The sequence below is a fragment of the Leptonychotes weddellii genome, chromosome 13, assembly GCF_054177405.1.
Source record: "Leptonychotes weddellii isolate Sample4059 chromosome 13, ASM5417740v2, whole genome shotgun sequence".
Lineage (NCBI taxonomy): Eukaryota > Metazoa > Chordata > Mammalia > Carnivora > Phocidae > Leptonychotes > Leptonychotes weddellii.
In genome coordinates this window covers 60024340-60038111 of record NC_138381.1, presented here as the reverse complement: position 1 = coordinate 60038111, position 13772 = coordinate 60024340, and the positions used below count along the sequence as shown (strand labels likewise).

The window sequence follows — 13772 nt, the reverse complement described above, 5'->3', positions numbered from 1 at the left end:
AGATGTGGTATATATATATATATATAATGGAATATTATGCAGCCATCTAAAAGAATGAGATCTTGCCATTTGCAACGACATGGATGGAACTGGAGGGTGTTATGCTGAGCGAAATAAGTCAATCAGAGAAAGACATGTATCATATGACCTCACTGATATGAGGAATTCTTAATCTCAGGAAACAAACTGAGGGTTGTTGGAGTGGGTGGGGAGTGGGAGGGATGGGGTGGCTGGGTGATAGACATTGGGGAGGGTATGTTCTATGGTGAGCGCTGTGAATTGTGCAAGACTGTTGAATCACAGATCTGTACCTCTGAAACAAATAATGCAATATATGTTAAGAAAAAAAAAAAAAAGAAGATGATAGCAGGAGAGGAAGAATGAAGGGGGGGAAATTGGAGGGGGAGACGAACCATGAAAGATGATGGACTCTGAAAAACAAACTGAGGGTTCTACAGGGGAGGGGGATAGGGGATGGGCTGGCCTGGTGATGGGTATTAAAGAGGGCACGCTCTGCATGGAGCACTGGGTGTTATGCACAAACAATGAATCATGTAACACTACATCAAAAACTAATGATGTAATGTATGGTGATTAACGTAACAGTAAAAAATTTTTTAAAAAAAGGATATCTAGATAATAAAGACAAGACATTTTCATACAGGTTCAAATGGCTGCTTACAAAATCAAAGTTCATAATCCACAGTTTTGGTGAGGGTGTGGGGAACTGATGTACTCACGAGCACCTCCTGCTCATACGCATGTAAACTGGAACAACCCTCTTTGAAGAGCAATCTGACCTAAATACCAACTTGTAAAATACATAAATCTTTTGATCCCGCAATTCTAGCTCTACAAATTTATCCTGAAGCTGCACTAAGATGTGTTACCACAGAAATGTCTATACTAGAAAAAGCCTAGAAACAACTTACATGTCCGACACCAAATGGTAGTCATTCAACAGAATACTAGGCAGCCAGTAAAAACGATGTGCTCCAGGGATAACTACATGCCAGACATTCTAAGCACCCCACAGATATAAGGTCATTTAATTCTACTAACAACCCCATGAAATAGGAGCTGTTTATCCCAGTGTACCGATAGCAAACTGAAGCACAAAGAGGCCAGCGTCACTTCTAATTGCTACTTACTTGTGTAGAAGCCTCTGACAGGCAGCTTCCTTAAGGAGTGTAGGAAGTGGCTCACAGCAGTGTTCTCACAGTGAAGGAGGCTATAATCAAGCAAAAATGAACCGTTAAACATTTATTTAAAAAAAATTTTTTTTTAAGTAGACTCCACGCCCAGCGTGGAATCCAACATGGGGCTTGAACTCACAACCCTGAGGATCAAGACCTGAGCTGAGATCAAGAGTCAGCTGCTTAACTGACTGAGCTACCCAGGCGCCCCTATCTTAAAATTATTTTTAAGATTTTATTTATTTATTTGAGAGAGAGCACACAAGGTGGGGGAGGGGTTCCTCTCCCTCTGCCCCTCCCCCCACTTGTGCTCCCTCTTTCTCTCTCGCTCTCCCTCAAATAAAATCTTAAAAAAAAATTCTTTAGGGATGCCTGGGTGGTTCAGTCAGTTAAGCGCCTGCCTTTGGCTCAGGTCATGATCCCAGGGTCCTGGGATGAGTCCCACATCAGGCCCCTTGCTCAGCAGGGAGCCTGCTGCTCCCCTTGCTTGTGTGCTCTCTCTCTCTCTCTCTGACAAATAAATAAATAAAATATATATCTATTTAAATTCTTTAAAAAAAAATGTTGGGGTCCCTGGGTGGCTCAGTCAGTTAAGTGGCTGACTTTGACTCATGTCATGATCCCAGGGTCAGGCTCCCCACTCAGCAAGGAGTCTGTTTCTCCCTCTCCCTCTGCCCCTCCCCCTGCTCCTGCTCACTGGCTCTCTCTCTCTCTCTCTCAAATAAATAAAATCTTTTAAAAAAATTTTTTAGGCGCACCTGGGTGGCTCAGTTGTTAAGCGTCTGCCTTTAGCTCAGGTCGTGATCCCAGGGTCCCGGGACTGAGGATCCCTGCTCAGCAGGAAGCCTGCTTCTCCCTCTCCCTCCCCCCTGCTTGTGTTCCTGCTCTTGCTGTGTCTTTCTCTGTCAAATAAATAAACAAAATCTAAAAAAAAAATTTTTTTTAAATGTGGATCAACTGGCAAAACTTGAATTCAATGTATAGATTCAATAAGTCTTATATCAATGTTAATTTCTTAGTTTTGACCACTGTACTATGGTTGTGTGAGAAAATGATCTTGTAGGAAAAAGGCTGAAGTTCATAGTAAAGGAATGTCAAATCTGTAACTTTCTCTCAAGTGTCCTAGGGAAAAAAAAAATATATATATATATATATACACACATACACATAAAGAGGGGAGAAGGAGAGGAAGGGAGAAGAGTAAAGCAAATGCAATCAACATTTGGGGAATCTGGGTAAACAGAATTTGGGAATTTTATTATTTTTATAACTTTTCTGTAAGTCTGAAACTATTTCACAATAAAGTTATTTTTTCTTAATTAAGCATAAAATTATAATAGGCAGTAATTCAGCACTCTTACACAAAGCCATATGTTTCCATACCACAAAAGAACAACTGTACACAGCCTTGTAAACATCTAACCCCTACTCATTAAAGACTCTAATACTGGTAGCTGAAACTTTAAATTTTAAATGTCTAGCCTGGAAAAAAAATGACACAAAAAAAACACGTGGAACTATTCTAATATACTTCAAGTCTGGAAGGCTCACTTATTTTAGAATTTTTGAATTCTCTTTTGTGGCTTTGCTATTTTGTCAAGCTAGTTTGACAGAGTGAATGGGTTTCAAGCCTTCTCAGAAAAAAATTACCAACAACTTTCACAGCTTTCCAGGCTAAGAAAACATTATTTCTGATTCAGTTTGTTTCTCTTTGTTTCATCTTCACCAGGGAAACTGGACAATTTCCCAGTGGCAATAAGTGACTGCCAGCAAGGAAAACATTCATGAACTTTTAGTTAAAAATTGGATCTCCCCTAACCAAAGAGCAAATATCTCCCTTTCAATTCAGATAGCACATCAGTTTCCCCAAAATTTAACCTGAAATCTAAAGTAAAGAAACTATGTCCTTGTCAGTACGTGCTTCTTTTTCTGCTGTTCTTTAGGATAGAAGCAATAATTAAATAAAACTGTCTACATTGCCACTTTTGTGGAAAACAGAACTGCGTGTATGACCTTCCTACGATAATATTTACTTTCATGGATATTTAGTAGTTATGTCTTATATTGATATCCTGCAAACATGATTGACTTAAAAACACCCTCACAGCATGGTGCTAATTTGGCTAATGTGATGACTCTGATTCTCCAGTAGGCGAGTCAGGTCTGTACGCAGAAAAAGTATGGGGCCATGATAATCAGCACCACGAAGGACAGAGAGATAGATGTTCAGCTACTAACACAAAGAAGAGCAATGTTTCAGTAGACGAATTTCTTTCAGCCCACTGAACAATGGTCATCTCTTAGACTAGAAACTCCCACTACAAAAGCTGAAAGCCTCAAGCCCTGCTTTCCAAACAGAATTAGAACAAGTATAAAAACTGACTAAAAGTACATTGTTGTGTTCTGTACACTGCTGTATTATGTGTTCCAGAATGAATGCTAAACCCCCCACCTAAAAGAATGTTTGCAGACTATTGAATCAGGCTTTTTTTTCCCCCCCTTGGCTGGGGGAGGTATGAATCAGGGAGAATTGTCTATCCATTGGAACCAGACACACAGCACTCAGGTGGTTTCTCTTGCATGTGGGTCTTCCCCCTTGGCAGCCCTGCCCCAGAACACAGAGCTTGGCTCCCTTGTATGCCGCCTTAGCCCGAGCTCCTGGAAAAAAAGCCCAGCAAATGCACCATTACACCAATTTGTCTTTTATTACTGGATCATTTCTATCTTCATATAAATCCTGTACTTTCTCCAATCTTACATAAACACTGTCCATCATGTATCCTTCTCTAGCTTCCACCCCACTTTTCTTCTCTCCTTCATAACAAACTCTTAAAAAGAGCTAGGTTCACTCTCAACCATAAAAATCCTAGAAGAGAACACAGGCGGTAATTTCTCTGACATCAGCTGTAGCAACTTTGTTCTAGATAGGTCAAAAGCAAAAATAAACTACTGGGACTACAACAAAATAAAAAGCTTCTGCACAATGAAGGAAACAGTCAACAAAACTAAAAGGAAACCTATGGAATGGGAGAAGATATTTGCAAATGATATATCCAATAAAGGGTTAGTATCCAAAATATATAAAGAACTTATAAAACTCAACACCCAAATAACAAATAATCCAAATAAAAAATGGGCAGAAGACATGAGCAGACATTTCTCTAAAGAAGACATCCAGATGGCCAACATTCGTATAAAAAGGTGCTCATCATTTGTCATCAGGAAATGCAAATCAAAACTACAATGCAACATCACCTCATACCCATCAGAATGGCTAAAATCAACACAAGAAACAACAGGTGTTGACAAGGTTGTAAAAAGAAAAAGGAACCCTCTTGCACTGTTGGTGGGAATGCAAACTGGTGCAGCCACTGTGGAAAACAGTATGGAGAACTTATGATCCAGTAATCACACTACTGGATATTTACCCAAAAAATAAAAAACACTAATTCAAAGGAATATATGTACCCGTGTTTATAGCAGGATTATTTACAATGGCCAAGATATGGAAGCAGCCCAAGTATCCATCTGATGAATGGTTAAAGATGTGGTATGTGTGTATATATATGTATGTATATATACACACAACACACACATATACATACACACATATATATAATGGAATATTATTTAGCCATAAAAAAAGAATGAAATCTTGCCATTTGCAATGACATGGATGGAGCTAGAGTATAATGCTAAGCGAAATAGGTCAGAAAAAGACAACAAATTATTTCACTCAAATGTGGAATTTAAGAAACAAAACAAAAGAGCAGAGGGCAAAAAAAGAAAAAAAGAGAGACAAACCAAGAAACAGACTTTTTTTTTTTTTTTAAAGATTTTATTTATTTATTTGACAGAGAAAGACACAGAGAGGGAACACAAACGGGGAGTGGGAGAGGGAGAAGCAGACTCCCTGCCGAGCAGGGAGCCCGATGTGGGACTCGATCCAGGGACTCCAGGATCATGACCTGAGCCGAAGGCAGTCGCCTAACCAACTGAGCCACCCAGGCGCCCCAAGAAACAGACTCTTTATAACTACAAAGAACAAATGGATAGTCACCAGAGGGGAGGAGGGTAGAGGGATGAGTTAAATAGGTGATGGGGATTAAGGAGTGCACTTGTGATGAGTATCATGTGTTGTATGAAACTGTTGAATCATTATATTGTACATTTGAAACTAATATAACACTGTATGTTAACTAACTGGAATTAAAAACTTAAAAAAGGGCGCCTGGGTGGCTCAGTCAGTTAACCATCTGCCTTTGGCTCAGGTCACGATCCTAGAGTCCTGGGACAGAGTCCCATGTCTGCTCCCTGCACAGTGGGGGTCTGCTTCTCTGCCCCTCCCCTGGCTCGCACACGTTCTCTCTCTCTCTCAAATAAATAAAATCTTTAAAAAAAATAAAAACAACAAAAAAAGAGCTAGGTTCACTGTCACTACTTCCTCACTTCCCACCCTCTCTTAATCCTGTTGAACCAGGCTTTTGTTCCTATCCTGTCACCTCTTGTCAAGGTCACCAACAACCTCCGTGTTGCCAACACCAATGCATGTTTCTTGGGTCTCATATTATTTGACCTCTCACAGCAGCATCTGCCATAACTGATCCCTTTTTCTTTTTTTATTGAGGTATGACTGACATATAACATTGTTAGTCTCAAGTGTACAACATGAGTCAATATTTATATATATTGCAAAATGAGCACCACAGTAAGTCTAGTTAACATATGTTGCCATACAGCTACAAAACTTTTTTTCTTGTGATGAGAACTTTTAAGATGGACTCTCTTAGCAACTTTCAAGTATGCCACACAATATTATTAACTATACATCCCTATGACTTATTTACTTTATAACTAGAAGTTTGTACCTCTTGATCTCGTCATCTTTTCTCCTTCCTGAACCACATCTCTCACATGGCTTCTGGGACCCTGATTTTCCTCCTACCTCTCTGGTCTCTCCCTAACTTCAAACTGTTGCCATGCCCAATGTTCAAATCTCCTCTCTGTCTACACTCCTTCCTAGAGTTGCTCATCCAGTCCCCTGCCTTTATTTTTTTTTTTAATTAATAATGTACAGTATAATAGTTTCAGGTGTACAATATAGTGATTCAACCATTCCATACATCACTCGGTGCGCATCACAACAAATGCATGGCTTAATCCCCATCACCTATTTTACCCATCCCCCTAGTCACGTCTTTAAATAGCCAGATACTGATGATTCCCTCACTCCTAACCCTTCCTAACTCCCCCCTTCAACCTGCTCCTCCCCCAAGAGGTGTCCATCTGTGGTGAGACTAGTCAGGTGTTTATCAAATCTACTTCTTCTCCCTGGACACCCAAAACATAGTGTTTCCCAGCTTCCTCTGCAGTAGGGTGTGACCACAGAACTTTGTTCTAACCAATGTGAAGACCATTCAGGTTTCCCAGGCATCCACCTCCAGGCTTTCCCCTTCAGCCTGCTTGCTGCAGACAAAAATGCAGAACTTGGGAAGTCATGTGCTAAAGACAGCAGGAGCATCTTTGAATTACTGTTGCGGCACTGATCAGGAGCACTCACTGGGACTTTACAAGATCAAGACATAAACTTACTGTGTTAAGTCAGAGATCCTGGGGTTTATCTGTTACCACAGCAACATTACTATAATACACCATCTCAGCAAAAGGTATCACCCTTCACAAAGCTACACAAATCAAAACCCTAAGATTCATTCTTACAGAAGTCCTTTCTTTCTCACTATCCATATTCAGTCCACTGCCAAGACAGGAAAACTTCCTTTAAAATATTTTTATCTGCGTAGGGGTATCTGGCTGGTTCAGCTGGAAGAGGATACAACTTGTTTTCGGGGTCGTGAGTTGAAGACCCATGCTGAGTGTAGAGAATACCAAAAAAATAAACTTAAAATGTGTATGTGTGTGTGTGTGTGTGTGTGTGTGTGTATCTTTATTTCTCACTGCCACCACCATTCACACCCAAGCCCAAGACAACTGATTCTCTTACCAGATGACTGTGAAGGCCTGTTCTCCAGTCTCCAGTTTTCATTCTTGGCCCTCTATATCCTATTCACCGCAAAACAACCAGAGTGATCTTTTCAAGATTTTATTTTATTTATTTGAGAGAGAGAGAGAGCATGAGAGGGGGGAGAGTCAGAGGAAGAAGCAGACTCCCCGCTGAGCAGGAAGCCTGATGCAGGACTTGATCCTGGGACTCCAGGATCATGACCTGAGCCGAAGGCAGTTGTTCAGACAACTGAGCCACCCAGGCGCCCCCCAGAGTGATCTTTTCAAAACAGAAAATAAAACTAGACCCCATGTACTTGGTCCTTGCTGGATTCTCAGATATCCTGCTGTTTTCCATCTCCTCCTTACTCATTCCTGTTGCCACTCCTAGTACCCACAACTTTGCCTCTTCCCACACCCTTGCATTTGCTGTTTGTTCTACTGGGCACACCCTTCTATGTGACTCACTCCCTCATTAGTCAGTTCTCTGTGAAAAGGTTTCCTCCTGAGTTTGGCCTTCCTGACTACCATTGCCCTTATCAAGCACTAACCCTTTGATTACTTGCCTTTATTTTTTTTTATAGCACTTCTGGCTACCTGGAATGAACAGATTACATATATATATGTGTGTGTGTGTATATAAGTGTATGTGTGTGTATATATATACACACATATATATATACCTCTACCTATTTGTTTACTGTCCATATCCCTTTTTTTTTAAGATTTTATTTATTTATTTGACAGGGAGAGAGAGAGAGCACAAGCGGGGGGAGCAGCAGGCAGAGGGAGAGGGAGAAGCAGGCTCCTCGCTGAGCAAGGAGCCTGATGCGGGGCTCGATCCTAGGACCCTGGGATGAGACCTGACCTGAAGGCAGACACTTAACCATCTGAGCCAGCCAGGTGCCCCAACTGCCCATATCCCTTGATGAACATAGGGGTCTGTCTGCCTTCACAATGAACTATGAACTCCAATCTCAATGGTGAAATTAAGCCCAGAGGGATGAATGGATAAATTCAATCAGATGTCTCTTCTAGCTGGTGACTCATGCGAGCATCCTGCAAACAGGTGATTAAAGCCCATGAGTGGGCACACAAGTCTGATTGTATGGCTCACTGCCACTCACCAAAAGTGTGACTTTAGAAACGTAATTAATTCTAAGCCTCAATTTGTCCACCTGTAAAAACAGGATCTACCTCATTAAGATTACCTGAGACAATCTTGAAAAACCAGCACCTAGTTACATATTACCATTATTTAAAGTAACAGAGTTCAGGGGCTCCTGGGTGGTTCAGTTGGTTAAGCATCTGCCTTCAGCTCAGGTCATGGTCCTGGGGTCCTGGGATCGAGCCCCGAGTCGGGCTCCCTGCTCAGAGGGGAACCTGCTTCCCCTTCTCCTCCCTGCTCGTGCTCTCTCTTGCTCTCTCTCTCTCAAATGGATGGGTAAAATCTTTAAAAATAAATAAATATGTAAAGTAACAGAGTTTATATTCAGGTGGCACAAACTGGGATGGCTCTATCAATTGTCTATGGCCAGGGGCACCTGGCTGGCTCAGTCAGTGGAACATGTGACTTGTGACCTCAGGGTTGTGAGTTCATACCCCACGTTGGGAGTAAAGATTACTTTAAAAAAAAAATTGTCTATGACCAATGTCCATGCTGATTAGTCTGTGCCCATACTGTCATGGTTATAAAATCCTTTACCATCATCTCTGGTGGTGATGCTTTAACTGTAGTCCTTCTATCTCTCCTTTCTGAAGTTATGAAAGCTCTCCTAAAAACAAACTGGCAGACCTTCTGAAGGCCTTATTCCACATTCTATCTTGTATTAGTGTTGAGTGTTTTCTCTCTCTTCTACTAAACTGCAAAGTTCTTTTAACACAAAGCCTATTCCAAATACTGTATCTTATAATTCCTCTCTTCCCTCCCTTCCCTCATGGTTCCTGGCACTGTGGTTTGCAGTGGTAGGAATATCATAAATATTTTTTTTTTAATTTTATTTATTTATTTGACAGAGAGAGAGACAGCAAGAGAGGGAACACAAGCAGGGGGAGTGGGAGAGGGAGAAGCAGGCCTCCCGCCGAGCAGGGAGCACGATGTGAGGCTCGATCCCAGGACCCTGGGATCATGACCTGAGCCGACAACTGAGCCACCCAGGCACCCCGGAATATCATAAATATTTCTGAATGAAAGTCTTGCATAAACAACCACTACCTAGGTACTCAGTCCATACTTACCTGAACCTAAGAATCATCTGAGGCACTTGCAGCCCCAAGCTACTACACCTACTGAATCCGAATTTGGCAGCAAGTTGGGGATATATCTGGGAATCTCAATTTCTAATAAACATCCACCCTACTATTTTATCAAACAAGTTTGGGAAACGTGGCCATTAATTATCACCCAAGATGTTGCTTTCTCTTTGTTCTATCACCTGCCACACATCACCCAGTTACTGAAAAACTGCAATACGAGGTTTTCATCTATATGTCTCAGACATGCTTTACTTAAAACTTAAGAAAATGCTGTCTTTTTGGTTTTTGTGTGTATCAATATATAATACCTTTGAAAATTAAAAGTTCTTATTGTGCCCAAATCCTCATTCCTTCCAACCACTGCACCTAAATCCAGTCTCATTTATCTCCATTGATACTAAAGTATGACTCCCCACCTCCAACCCTTTTTTTAATGATGGTGAGTGAGTACATCCTCCACATCATTTTAAAAAAATATCTGGAGTGTCATTTTTTAGTCTTTTTAACTCATGACACAGGTCTGCTGAATTCATGGCTGACTCATAAACAGCACAGCTGGTATTAATATCAAATCAGAGACCCTCCAGCCCAAATCCCAACAGTTACCACATTGCAGAGCCCCCTCCTGAGAGAACTACACCATTTCAGAATAGTCAATGATAGGAGAGTAAAGCTTTCATGGTAAGGCCAATCACAGTTACTATTCCCTCTCAGTCCAAATCCAGTGTCCTTTTACTTCCCCAAATTACAATAACAGGTCACCACCACCTCTGGTCACAGAGCAAGTTTTGGTTAACGCTGCCAAAATTAACGCTGCCAAAATTAACCCTGCCGGAAAAACAAAAATCACCGTGCGTCTCCCAAACCCTCGCTCTTTGAAATGACAACAAGCAGCCAACTCTGAGTCATAGCTACCAGCATTTTAAACCATTTTCCAAGAGTCCAAATGCTCCCAAGCTATTTCTGAAAAATAAATGCCCTCATGGGGTCCATGCATGAGAGAAGAGAGGTCAGGGTCCTGGCTCTGCTACTAACTAGCTGGGTAAAACTGAGCAGGTCCCTCTCCCACTCAAGGCCTCAATTTCGCCAATTCGAAAATCAGCTGGATTTAGATGATCCCTCAGATCTCTTCCAATTCTAAGAACCTAAGAGGTGGGAGTCAGTCCCCAGAATAACCAAGACCCTAATTCCTTATAGACTATTTGAGATTACCGAATCCAACCTCTTGATTCAAAGACCAAGACTCTGAAACGAAAGCCCCCGACTTCCAGTCCAAAGCTCTTCCCACATCTCACTGCCGTTCCAGAAACACAAACCCCGAAAGGGGCGTCCAGCCCAGCCTCGACTCTAGCGGAGGGCACGCAGCCTATTTCATCTGTTTTGTTTGGGATTTTTGTTGTTGTTGTTTGGTCCCTTCTGCACTTCCACCTAGCTGGAAAGGGCAAAGCGAGAGCGCTTAGGCCAGACCCTAAATAAATCCCGACCTCCCTACGCGCCGACAGTCGCACCTGCTCCCGAGCTCTACGTGAAGGTGGATGGCTCGGTCTTTACCCGACCCACCCTTAGGGAGCCCGCAAAAGAGAAACGATTTTTTCCTCCCAGCACTCCGGCTCGGCCCAGGCCGCCTCCCACCCCGAGACAGCCTCCCCAGACAGTATACCTGCTCCGCCACGGCTCGATCCCGCGCAGCAACCTCAGGCACTGCCGCCCCACGGACGTCGCCATCTTGTCTCCTCCTTCTTAGCGGGCCACGCCCCCTTTCCACACTTGTGGCGCATGCGTGTGACGTTACGAGCATAGAGCTCACAGGACCAATGAGGAACGCGGTGGGCTGTGGGCGGAGACGGCTAAGCTCCTCCCTACGGCTGCTCCCCGCCCCATCAGCCCAGCTCTTTGGGCACCTCCAGAGCCAGGTTGGGTAGGTTCCTGCTGTGCTAAATCGGGGCCTCGGTGCAATGTCGCCAGTTCTCTTTCTTCCCACTGTCGTACGTTTCCTCATGCGCCTGGAAAATGAGTCACCCAAAATCTGAGAATGTATCAACTTAGCCAATTCCCTTATTTACATATAGGGAAGCTAAGAGCATCCACCCTCGGCTACCATTTATTCCGCCCTTCCTAAGTTCCAGGCTCTGTTCGGAGCACTTTGCGTGCACGGTGTCTCGTTCTTACTTTCCCAAACTGGAGAAATACAGCTCCATTTTTTCCTCCCCGAGTCTGCTAATCACAGTTGTCTTCACCAGACGTTTGACACAAGAGGATATATTGCCTGATGCCCGCAATTATTTCTGTGTGGTTATTTAAGCTCGGCTAGTGCACAATCAGCCCCTCCAGGGAGCCTAACAGGCATCACGTTTCCTCTTGGAGGTGAGACACCTCCTTCTATGGGTCTTTAAAATATGAGAGAGAAAATAAAAAGTATAGAATTAGTTTTACTATTCAAGTGAGACTAGTAACTCAAAAGGGGAGGGGTGGGGTTATTTCAAAATAAAGTGCATTTGGGAAAACTGAAATATCCACATGCAAAAGAATGAAGTGGACCCTTAACTTATACCATATACAAAAAGTAACTCAAAATAAATCAAAGACCTAAACTTAAGAACTAAAACTATAAAACTTTTTTTTTAGTTGAGAGAGAGCAAGAGAGAGCGTGAGAGGGAAGGAGAGGCAGAGGGAGAGGGAGAAGCAGACTACCTGCTGAGCAAGGAGGTGGGGAGTGGGGCTCTGGGGTCATGACCTGAGCCCAAGATAGACGCTTAACCGACTGAGCCACCCCAGAGCCCCAAACTATAAACCTCTTAAAAGAAAATATAAGGGAAACCTTCATGACTTTGGACTCGATAATTTTTTGCGTATAACACCAAAACGCAGGCAACAACAACAAAATAGTATCAATTGAACCTAATCAAAATTAAAACTTTTGTGTACCAAAGGACACTATCAAGAAAACTCAAAGATAACCCACAGAAAGTGAGAATATCTGATAAGCATCTAATATGCAGAATATATAAAGAACTTCTAAAACTCATTGATAAAAAACAAACAACCCCATTAAAAAATGGACAAAAAATGAGCAGTCATTTCTCCAAAAAAATCATACAAATGGCTAATAAGATGCTCAACATCACTAGTCATTAGGGAAATGCCCATCAAAACCACAATGAGATACCAACTTCACATCTGCACATATTAGAATGATTATACATTTTTTAAAATGGAAAATAACAAGTGTTGGTAAGGATGTGGAAAACCTAGAATCCTTGTGCATTGCTAGTGTCAAGATGAAATGGTACAGCCACTATGGAAAACAATTTAGCAATTCCTCAAAAAGTTAAACACAGAACTATCGTATGATCCAGCAATTTCACTCCTACGTATATACCCAAAAGAACTTAAAGCAGGGACTCAGATACTTGTACACCAATGTTTATAGCAGCAGTATTCACAATAGCCAGAAAGCGGATTTATAGACAAATGGATAAACAAAATGTGATCAATCCATATAATGGAATATTATTCAGTGATAAAAAGGGGTGAAGTATCAATACATGCTACAACACGTATTAACTTTAAAAACATTATGGTAAGTAAATTAGCCAGACACCAAAGGACAAATATTGTATGATGCCACATGAAGTACCTAGAATGGCAAATTTATAAACAGAAAGTAGAATAGAGGTTACCAGAAGCTGAGAGGAGGGGAGATTGGAAAGTTGATGGGTACAAAGTTTCTGTTCGGGATGATGAAAAAGTTCTAGAAATAGTGGCAATTGTTGTCTAACATTGTGAATATACTTGATGTCACTGAAGTGTACACTTAAAAATGTTATGTATAGGGGCGCCTGGGTGGCTCAGTTGGTTAAGCGACTGCCTTCGGCTCAGGTCATGATCCTGGAGTCCCGGGATCGAGTCCCGCATCGGGCTCCCTGCTCGGCAGGGAGCCTGCTTCTCTCTCTGACCCTCCCCCCTCTCATGTGCTCTCTGTCTCTCTCTGTCTCAAATAAATAAATAAAATCTTTAAAAAAAAAAAATGTTATGTATACTTTATCACAATTTAAAAAAAAAAAGTCAGTTGAGGGGCTCCTGGGTGGCTCCATTGGTTGGGCATCTGCCTTTCACTCAGGTTATGATCTCAGGGTCCTGGGATCGAACCCTGAGTCTGGCTCCCTGCTCAGCGAGGAGTCCGCTTCTCCCTCTTCCTCTGCCTCCCCTCCTTCCCCACTGCTCGTGTTCTCTCAAATAAATAAATACAATCTTAAAAATAAATAAATAAATAATAAAAAGTCAGTTGATAACAAATGTTGAGAAGAATATGTATGGAGA

At 42.0% G+C, this 13772-nt stretch overlaps 1 protein-coding gene across 3 annotated transcripts in view; it reads right to left on the bottom strand.

Moving 5' to 3' along the window:
• PISD (phosphatidylserine decarboxylase) overlaps positions 1-11226 on the bottom strand; it is a 45890-nt gene extending 34664 nt beyond the window's left edge. Inside the window, exons 1-2 of one of the 3 annotated variants that reach the window (XM_031028370.2) lie at positions 11113-11226; positions 1152-1231 (exon numbers count right to left, since the gene is read on the bottom strand). In XM_031028370.2, the coding sequence (XP_030884230.1) occupies positions 1152-1231; positions 11113-11177 (145 nt within the window). In that variant the 5' untranslated portion in view covers positions 11178-11226. The remainder of the gene's footprint in view (positions 1-1151; positions 1232-11112) is intronic. The other 2 variants (XM_006733486.3, XM_031028372.2) reach the window with 2 other exon arrangements.
• Positions 11227-13772: the final 2546 nt, after the last annotated feature.